At 49.4% G+C, this 10820-nt stretch overlaps 1 protein-coding gene across 1 annotated transcript; it reads left to right on the top strand.

Annotated features, from left to right (window-relative positions):
• Positions 1-5052: 5052 nt before the first annotated feature.
• On the top strand, positions 5053-9880 carry LOC128659433 (uncharacterized). Its single transcript, XM_053713066.1, has 3 exons — positions 5053-6301; positions 8801-8961; positions 9750-9880. The coding sequence occupies exons 1-3, from the start codon at positions 5119-5121 to the stop codon at positions 9765-9767; spliced, it is 1362 nt and encodes a 453-aa protein (XP_053569041.1). The 5' UTR covers positions 5053-5118; the 3' UTR covers positions 9768-9880.
• Positions 9881-10820: the final 940 nt, after the last annotated feature.

The raw sequence follows: 10820 nt of genomic DNA, 5'->3' as shown, positions 1-10820 counted from the left end.
CGGAAAGAACTAAATTGAGACTCCAAGGAGGAGTCAAAGGTTTGTAAACAGGCTTGATTCTAACCAGAGCCTGAACAAAGGCTTGAACATCTGGCACAGCTGCCAGCTTTTTGTGAAGTAACACAGACAAGGCAGAAATCTGTCCCTTCAAGGAACTTGCAGATAATCCTTTCACCAATCCTTCTTGAAGAAAGGATAGAATCTTAGGAATTTTTACCTTGTCCCAAGGGAATCCTTTAGATTCACACCAACAGATATATTTTTTCCATATTTTGTGGTAAATTTTTCTAGTTACAGGCTTTCTGGCCTGAACAAGAGTATCAATAACAGAATCTGAGAACCCTCGCTTTGATAAGATCAAGCGTTCAATCTCCAAGCAGTCAGTTGGAGTGAGACCAGATTCGGATGTTCGAACGGACCTTGAACAAGAAGGTCTCGTCTCAAAGGTAGCTTCCATGGTGGAGCCGATGACATATTCACCAGGTCTGCATACCAAGTCCTGCGTGGCCACGCAGGAGCTATCAAGATCACTGATGCCCTCTCCTGATTGATCCTGGCTACCAGCCTGGGGATGAGAGGAAACGGCGGGAATACATAAGCTAGTTTGAAGGTCCAAGGTGCTACTAGTGCATCTACTAGAGTCGCCTTGGGATCCCTGGATCTGGACCCGTAGCAAGGAACCTTGAAGTTCTGACGAGAGGCCATCAGATCCATGTCTGGAATGCCCCATAATTGAGTTATTTGGGCAAAGATTTCCGGATGGAGTTCCCACTCCCCCGGATGAAATGTCTGACGACTCAGAAAATCCGCTTCCCAATTTTCCACTCCTGGGATGTGGATTGCAGACAAGTGGCAGGAGTGAGTCTCCGCCCATTGAATGATTTTGGTCACTTCTTCCATCGCCAGGGAACTCCTTGTTCCCCCCTGATGGTTGATGTACGCAACAGTCGTCATGTTGTCTGATTGAAACCGTATGAACTTGGCCTTTGCTAGCTGAGGCCAAGCCTTGAGAGCATTGAGTATCGCTCTCAGTTCCAGAATGTTTATCGGTAGAAGAGATTCTTCCCGAGACCAAAGACCCTGAGCTTTCAGGGGTCCCCAGACCGCGCCCCAGCCCATCAGACTGGCGTCGGTCGTGACAATGACCCACTCTGGTCTGCGGAAGCTCATCCCCTGTGACAGGTTGTCCAGGGACAGCCACCAACGGAGTGAATCTCTGGTCCTCTGATTTACTTGTATCGTCGGAGACAAGTCTGTATAGTCCCCATTCCACTGACTGAGCATGCACAGTTGTAATGGTCTTAGATGAATGCGCGCAAAAGGAACTATGTCCATTGCCGCTACCATCAAACCTATTACTTCCATGCACTGCGCTATGGAAGGAAGAGGAACGGAATGAAGTATTTGACAAGAGTTTAGAAGTTTTGTTTTTCTGGCCTCTGTCAGAAAAATCCTCATTTCTAAGGAGTCTATTATTGTTCCCAAGAAGGGAACCCTTGTTGACGGAGATAGAGAACTCTTTTCTACGTTCACTTTCCATCCGTGAGATCTGAGAAAGGCCAGGACAATGTCCGTGTGAGCCTTTGCTTGAGGAAGGGACGACGCTTGAATCAGAATGTCGTCCAAGTAAGGTACTACTGCAATGCCCCTTGGTCTTAGCACCGCTAGAAGGGACCCTAGTACCTTTGTGAAAATCCTTGGAGCAGTGGCTAATCCGAACGGAAGTGCCACGAACTGGTAATGCTTGTCCAGGAATGCGAACCTTAGGAACCGATGATGTTCCTTGTGGATAGGAATATGTAGATACGCATCCTTTAAATCCACCGTGGTCATGAATTGACCTTCCTGGATGGAAGGAAGAATTGTTCGAATGGTTTCCATTTTGAACGATGGAACCTTGAGAAACTTGTTTAGGATCTTGAGATCTAAGATTGGTCTGAACGTTCCCTCTTTTTTGGGAACTACGAACAGATTGGAGTAGAACCCCATCCCTTGTTCTCCTAATGGAACAGGATGAATCACTCCCATTTTTAACAGGTCTTCTACACAATGTAAGAATGCCTGTTTTTTTATGTGGTCTGAAGACAATTGAGACCTGTGGAACCTCCCCCTTGGGGGAAGCCCCTTGAATTCCAGAAGATAACCTTGGGAGACTATTTCTAGCGCCCAAGGATCCAGAACATCTCTTGCCCAAGCCTGAGCGAAGAGAGAGAGTCTGCCCCCCACCAGATCCGGTCCCGGATCGGGGGCCAACATCTCATGCTGTCTTGGTAGCAGTGGCAGGTTTCTTGGCCTGCTTTCCCTTGTTCCAGCCTTGCATTGGTCTCCAGGCTGGCTTGGCTTGAGAAGTATTACCCTCTTGCTTAGAGGACGTAGCACTTGGGGCTGGTCCGTTTCTACGAAAGGGACGAAAATTAGGTTTATTTTTGGCCTTGAAAGACCTATCCTGAGGAAGGGCGTGGCCCTTGCCCCCAGTGATATCAGAGATAATCTCTTTCAAGTCAGGGCCAAACAGCGTTTTCCCCTTGAAAGGAATGTTAAGCAATTTGTTCTTGGAAGACGCATCCGCTGACCAAGATTTTAACCAAAGCGCTCTGCGCGCCACAATAGCAAACCCAGAATTTTTCGCCGCTAACCTAGCCAATTGCAAAGTGGCGTCTAGGGTGAAAGAATTAGCCAATTTGAGAGCATGGATTCTGTCCATAATCTCCTCATAAGAAGGAGAATTACTAGTGATCGCCTTTTCTAGCTCATCGAACCAGAAACACGCGGCTGTAGTGACAGGGACAATGCATGAAATTGGTTGTAGAAGGTAACCTTGCTGAACAAACATCTTTTTAAGCAAACCTTCTAATTTTTTATCCATAGGATCTTTGAAAGCACAACTATCTTCTATGGGTATAGTGGTGCGTTTGTTTAGAGTAGAAACTGCCCCCTCGACCTTGGGGACTGTCTGCCATAAGTCCTTTCTGGGGTCGACCATAGGAAACAATTTTTTAAATATGGGGGGAGGGACGAAAGGTATACCGGGCCTTTCCCATTCTTTATTTACAATGTCCGCCACCCGCTTGGGTATAGGAAAAGCTTCGGGGGGCCCCGGGACCTCTAGGAACTTGTCCATTTTACATAGTTTCTCTGGGATGACCAAATTCTCACAATCATCCAGAGTGGATAACACCTCCTTAAGCAGAGCGCGGAGATGTTCCAACTTAAATTTAAATGTAATCACATCAGGTTCAGCTTGTTGAGAAATTTTCCCTGAATCTGAAATTTCTCCCTCAGACAAAACCTCCCTGGCCCCCTCAGACTGGTGTAGGGGCCCTTCAGAAACAATATCATCAGCGTCCTCATGCTCCTCAGTATTTTCTAAAACAGAGCAGTCGCGCTTTCGCTGATAAGTGGGCATTTTGGCTAAAATGTTTTTGATAGAATTATCCATTACAGCCGTTAATTGTTGCATAGTAAGGAGTATTGGCGCGCTAGATGTACTAGGGGCCTCCTGTGTGGGCAAGACTGGTGTAGACGAAGGAGGGGATGATGCAGTACCATGCTTACTCCCCTCACTTGAGGAATCATCTTGGGCATCATTTTCTCTAAATTTTGTGTCACATAAATCACATCTATTTAAATGAGAAGGAACCTTGGCTTCCCCACATTCAGAACACAGTCTATCTGGCAGTTCAGACATGTTAAACAGGCATAAACTTGATAACAAAGTACAAAAAACGTTTTAAAATAAAACCGTTACTGTCACTTTAAATTTTAAACTGAACACACTTTATTACTGCAATTGCGAAAAAGTATGAAGGAATTGTTCAAAATTCACCAAAATTTCACCACAGTGTCTTAAAGCCTTAAAAGTATTGCACACCAAATTTGGAAGCTTTAACCCTTAAAATAACGGAACCGGAGCCGTTTTTATATTTAACCCCTTTACAGTCCCTGGTATCTGCTTTGCTGAGACCCAACCAAGCCCAAAGGGGAATACGATACCAAATGACGCCTTCAGAAGTCTTTTCTATGTATCAGAGCTCCTCACACATGCATCTGCATGTCATGCTTCTCAAAAACAAGTGCGCAATACAGGCGCGAAAATGAGACTCTGCCTATGATTAGGGAAAGCCCCTAGAGAATAAGGTGTCCAATACAGTGGCTGCCGGTTATTTTACAAAATTCCCAAGATTAAAATAATTCCTCAAGGCTATGGAGTATAAATGCAGTGTAGGGCTTAGTATAAGCCTGGAGCAGTCTAAGGGTTAAGGCTGTAGGAGAGTGGGTTAGAAGAGAGAGGGAAGGTGCTGGGTGCAACATTGTTGCAATTTAGGGTAGGCCCCTCCTTACCAGTAGATAAGCCAAGTTCTCCCTTGCAACTTCCTCTTCTTCTCCGGATCCTGGCTGAAGCAGTTTTTTCTTAGCAGTTCTGTCATCACCAGCGCAGCTATGCATCGTTCCAGGCGTTCTACTCTGCCTCCCAGACGTTACCAGTCGGAACAGGAACCTCCTGCACCTGCAAAAGAAAAAATAAAGATAAGTGTCCAATCTATTTCTGAGGATGATTTAGATATCATTCCCCCAACTCAATATACTACTGTTGTGTCAGCCCAGGTTCATAATGTGGAAGAGCAGGGACCTATTGATATTGAGTTAGCTCAGGAATCCCCCACACAGCAAGCATTGCAGACCCAGCAGGTTAATTTACCCCTTGATAGTGTACAGGCCTCATTTCTTAGTGCTGTACCCCCTGCTGCTATGTCAGCAGTTTCTGACCTATTGAAAAACATAATAACCGCAATGGCTGCAGCCTCCCCAGGGCCCAGTGTGACAACAGCTGTTTTCCCTCCTGATCCTTCTAGTCAGGATCCGGATCCTGCTTTAACCCCCAGCAGCCATCGCCCTTTCACACCTCTCATTGAGGCACCACACGTGGCAACACGCGATCCCCAGCCCGGCCGGAACATGGCCTCTGTAACGGCCCCTCAGCCCTCAATACCCGGACTTGCCCCTAGGCGCACCATACCCGAGGCCCATGCCACCCCAGGGCCTATGCTGCTCCCCCCGGGGCCTAGCGATCTCCTTCGCCAGCCGCGTGGTCCGGGTCCGACTTCCGGTGTTAACGCCATGTTAGTGACGTCACCGGAAGCGGACATCGGCACTTCCGGCTTGGCAGATTCCCGCGCGGTCGCAAGGACATCGGCTCCCGGGGCAACGCCACTTGCAGGTGAGCACCGAGAGCCGTCCTTGGCCGTTGGCGGGTTATCAGTGGGGGGTCGGAGGGGCATTAGCAGCGCAAGCAAACAGCGCAAGCGAACAGCACATTTGAACGTTAATCCTCAGGGGCATCAAAGGGGTCGCTCCATCATAAGAGGTAGTACCAGGCAGATAGCCAGTGATAGGGGTAGGGGGACACGCAGAGTTAACCCTTCCAGGGCAATGAGGCCATTACAGTTTTTACAAATGGGAGATAACGCAAATGCTGTTCAGCAGGCCGCTCCCGATATTATTAACCCACACAGGGCTGATAGTGGTTTAGTACAAGCGGCCGCTCAGCCGCATGATATTGTCATTAATACACATATGTCTGATAATAGTCTGCATGTGAATCAAGGCAATGATCGCAGTATGCATGTGAATCAAAACATTGAGCATCATTTACCGTCTCATCATTTACCATCCCCCATTGGTGTGAATGCGGTTTTGAATGGTGTGAACGTACAAGCAGCAACTCAGGGATATAATACACCCCTGGTTGGCATACATAATGCAAATGTGCAATCTTTAGGCCAGCTACAACATCCCATTATGTTAGGCATACAAGGAGTACAACCCCTTGCTCAGGGTATCCACTCCCCCATTGCAGCCACGCAGGGCGCTCATGCACACTCATTAAACCATGCACAATCAATAAGCCAGGCAAGCCATAACCCTATTGTAGACCAGCAGGGTGTGAATGCTCAGACATCTGCGAATGGACAGTCAGCGAGTCAGGGGTTTCATACACCGCTTCATATAGCTCATCCACCCCTTGCTACTGATAATCCAGACACATCCATTGGGCAAAGTGCTCGCCAAATTCTTTCTCTTTTGCAGGGGGCAATTGGATCACAAAGTGCAGAAAAAACACGGACCAACACTGCCACAGTCATGAGTGGGGCGGATGCAGGAGTAGCAGGCAGCATTACAGCAGGAGCAGCAGCCACCACTTCCACTGCACAGCAAGGGTCTTCAGGACTCGCCCTCCAAAACCAGCAAGCAGGCCAGCCCGTTTCCAGCATGGGTCAGGGACCTCCTGCCATTAGTCACGGTGAGAATGCTTTATTTACACACAATGACCATTCTTCCTCTGACTCATCCTCTTCTGACTCAGGGTCTGAGACTGACTCTTCCTTGGGTTTACAAGGGGCAGGTCAGAAGAAAATGTTTAGAATGATTAAGAAAATTTTAAAGAGGGGGGTCAAGCCAGATAATAAGCAGGACAGCGCCAGTAACACCGCCCCGCAAAACCCACCTACAGAGGTGCCAGCTGAACCTCTCCCTACCAGGGCCATCTCCGAAAGGCGAGCAGCCCTTTATGGGGACGCAAGCCCAGGAAAAATATACTCATTGCATAGACACCTGCGCAAAAAGGTGGTCAGTAGGATTCACCGTGGCAAATATGTTAATATATTTGACCTTTCGGTGGAGGCGTATAGGCAGAGAGAGAGGAGCGCTGAGGGAACAGGGCCTAAAAAATTTAAACGCCCAGACACTTTTGATGAGTGGCTCCAGTGCTTCAGGGTTTTTTCCTCCTGTTATATCGAAAAGTACCCCTCCCAGAGTTTGCCTATCCTAAAATACACTGACACTATTCACTGGATTCAGCGTAATCACAGTGAAGGTGTGTGGAGGGAATATGATGCTGAGTTCAGGAGGAAAATGGCAGGAAATCCTTCCCTGACTTTTGACTCTACTGATAACCAGTTGTGGCAGCGAATGGACCCAAAAGGGGGTGCACCCGCTGCCGTAACTTCAACTCAGCAATCAGCGCAGCAGTCCTTTCGTAATACCAGAAGCAGGAAATGGGGGGGAACCTGCTGGCCCTTCCAGGACAAAAAATGCGACAAGGGTAGCGCATGCACCTTCAGACACGTCTGCAGGTACTGCTCTGGTCCACACCCTGGCAGTGACTGCATCAAGCGAAGGGACCAGACCAATAAGCCCCCTTCAGCAAACTTGGGCCAGAAAGGCGGAAACGCCAATTAAGGTACATGCCATGGCACCATGGTTGTGGGCTTACCCAGACCAGGCGGCGGCACGTATGTTATGGGAGGGTTTTTCATTTGGTTTTCATATCCCCACATTTAGGCAAATCAAGGGTAAGAGATTTAATAGGAACCTTATTTCAGCATACCAACACCCCGAAGTAGTGAGGGATAAAATTAATAAAGAAGTGACTTTAGGGCGAATGGCTGGCCCCTTTTCTGCCCCACCTTTACCTGATTTGGTCATTTCCCCGTTGGGGGTGGTTCCCAAGAAAGAGCCAGGGAAGTTTCGCCTCATTCAGCACCTGTCGTACCCAAAAGGTAGCTCAGTCAATGATGCCATTGACCCCCAACTCAGCTCGGTGCGCTATCAATCCTTTGATAGCGCACTAGACCTGGTCAGGAGGGCGGGTCATGGTGCTCTATTGGCGAAACTAGACATTGAGTCGGCATTTAGGCTTCTTCCACTCCACCCCTCAGTTTTCCATCTAATGGGTTGTAAGTTTGCAGGTGTGTACTACGTGGATCGCTGCCTGCCCATGGGCTGCTCTTTGTAATGCGCCTTGTTTGAAGCATTCAGTAGTTTCCTTCATTGGGTCGTAGCTTCAGAAGTGGGCAGCGATCCCATAGCACACTACCTGGACGATTTTCTCATTGTAGGGAGAGCAGGCTCCGATGATTGTTTATCCACAATGAACATCATGCGCAGCGTCATGAGACATTTCGGGGTGCCCCTGGCAGAGGACAAAACGCAAGGCCCCGCGTCCTGTTTAGTTTTCCTGGGAATCGAAATCGACACCCAGGCTCGGCTCTGTAGGTTGCCACCTGATAAAGTTCAGGGCATGCTTGAGGCGGTCAGAGCGGCAGTCTCTAATGCAGTTATTTCCCTGAAACAGTTACAATCCCTGTTAGGTTTGCTTAATTTCGCTTGCAGAGTTATCCCCATGGGTCGGGTTTTTAACCGTAGACTGGAAAGACAGCTTAGTGGTAGGTCAAACCCGAAATCAAAGATAACCCTAGGGAGTGAATTGCTGGCTGACCTAGTAGTCTGGGAACAGTTTCTCACGCGATTTAACGGGATTCGGGTCTGGCGTACCCCTCCCATGTCTAGCCAGTTACTGCACCTTTTCACTGATGTAGCTGGATCGCACGGTTACGGGGCCTATTTCCAGGGAGAGTGGAGCGCGGAGCCCTGGCCGGAGTCCTGGGCCCCGGCGGGCCTTACTCGAAACCTGACTCTCCTGGAGTTATTCCCCGTGGTCTTGGCGGTCGAGCTGTGGGGTGGGAAGTTGTCAAACAGGACTGTTGTGTTCTGGACAGACAACATCAGTGTGGTTTTTGCGATCAATAACTTGTCAGCCACCTCAGCAAAGGTCATTACCTTGCTGCGCCACCTGGTGTTGCGCTGTCTGGACCTTAACATCCAGTTCCAGGCCCGTCATGTCCCGGGCGTTAACAATGTTGTAGCTGACGCCCTGTCACGATTCGAATGGGTGACATTTCGCAAGTTAGCCCCCACAGCTGCAGCCGTGGGTTTACGCTGTCCTGATTTCCTTTGGCAGCTCGTCCTTCCTGGATAGCCTTACTGCCGTTGGTCCGCTCCTCCTTAGCACCATCCACTTGGCACGCCTATGCCCGCATGTGGTCTGAATGGGACAATTTCTGTGCGTCCAGGGGAGCCGACGCTGCTCAGGGGTCTAGGGACAACTTACATGATTGGCTGGTGAGTTTGCATGCCGCTGGGGCCCGTCAGGGGGCAATACAATCCAAATTGGCCGCCCTCTCATTTTTCTATAGGGCATTAGCCATTCCTGACCCAACCAATTCCTTTTTTATTAGGCAGGTGATCAAGGGTTGGGGCAGATCGCAGCAGCGGAAAATAGACACGCGCGAACCCATCACCCGCGACCGCCTGGAGCGATTGCTCTTGGCGCTCGACGTGGTCTGTAGATCAGATTTTGAAGCCCTACTCTTCAAAACTGCGTTTAATCTGGCCTTTGCCGCCGCTCTTAGAGTTAGCGAGGTAGTAGCACCCTCCAAGCAGGCGTCAGGGGCAGGTATACAACTGCAACATGTTAGAGCTGCCCCTGATTCCTTACTTCTTTTTCTGCTGCGATCAAAGACAGATCAGGAGGGTAAGGGAACCTGGATCCCCGTTCACCCTCAGGTGAACAGCGCATGCTGCCCGGTTAACTGCGTTAACCTTTACCTGGCTCAAAGGCCGCCTGGCCCGGGGCAATTCCTGGTCCATGCGGACGGCAGATCCCTTTCCAAATTTCAGTTCGGTAGGGTCCTAAAATTGGCGGCAGTCCAGGCGGGGCTGGACGCTAGCAGACTCGCCCCGCACTCTTTTCACATAGGGGCCGCGACTAACGCTGCGCAAGCGGGCTCCTCGTGCGAGGACATAAAACGTATTGGGCGTTGGCGGTCCAATTGTTTCAGAACCTATGTCCGTCCAATTGTTTAATGTTTAGTTGTTAATTCAGGATACTAAACTGTTTGTCTCCACAGGCACTACCCCCGGGGTGAAGCGAATCTGGATTGTGGGCCACTCCTTTGTCCACTGGGCCTCCCTACGCTGTGCGTCCCTCCCATTTGGCCAATCCCTAGGTCTCCCTCCCAACAAGGCATCCGTTAGGTGGTTGGGTGATAGGGGGATGTGCTGGCCCCAACTAGCAGGAACCATATCTGAGGCCCTGGTACGCTGGGGGAAGCCTCACATTATTATTCTTCACCTAGGGGGTAACGATGTGGGGGCCATACCAGTTTTACAGTTGATTAAGGTTATGCAGGCAGACATTGGGTGGCTAAGAGTACGCATCCCGGGGGTCATGATAGGGTGGTCCCATATAATACCCCGTCTCCACTGGAGGCATATGTCGGCCCATACGGCGGCATACCGGGTTAGGAAGAAGATCAATGCGTCTGTAGCGAAAACCGTCACTGGGTCAGGTGGCTTCGTGGTACGGCACGAAGCCATTTCGGCTGATAGAACCGAGCTATATAGAAGGGATAAAGTTCACCTTTCAGATGTGGGGCTGGATTTATTCATAGGGGACATTCAGAGAGCTCTGTTACCCCTCCTGTAAATCGGGTCGTGGGTTGGCGGCAAGGGTACCATTAAAATGCTTCCTTGTGGCGGGAGATCCTCGGTCCGGTTGCGCAGGAGAAGGTCGCTAGGGGTGAGTGATGGCCAGACTTCCGGGGAGGGGGGTAGGCCCTCACGTGCACGTGACGGTAACCCTCCTTCCTCCCTTTTTGAGGGATGGTCACGTGATCTCTGCAACCCCTCAGCGTCATCTCCTTAGGGCAGAGACCCCTCTGCTGCTGTTCCCGTTGGGCCGGTGATCTCCTGCTGTTCTGGGTAGCTGATCTCTATGCCGCCATATATATTTTCAGTTCTATCAGTTCTATCTAGTTTGTTAGGTTAATAAAATTTTATGGCCTGTGACGGTCACAAAATTTTCCCATAAAAAGTTTGTCTGTGGTTATTTCGCACTACATTCTCATGTACATAGTTATTTAATTAAGTTATGTTAAATCCTCTCCTCTGTGAAGAAGGATCCGGTAAGCATTTAATCC

This window comes from Bombina bombina, chromosome 5 (assembly GCF_027579735.1).
Source record: "Bombina bombina isolate aBomBom1 chromosome 5, aBomBom1.pri, whole genome shotgun sequence".
Classification (NCBI taxonomy): domain Eukaryota; kingdom Metazoa; phylum Chordata; class Amphibia; order Anura; family Bombinatoridae; genus Bombina; species Bombina bombina.
Note: the sequence above shows the minus strand (reverse complement) of the source record. Positions and strands in the feature narration are given on the sequence as shown.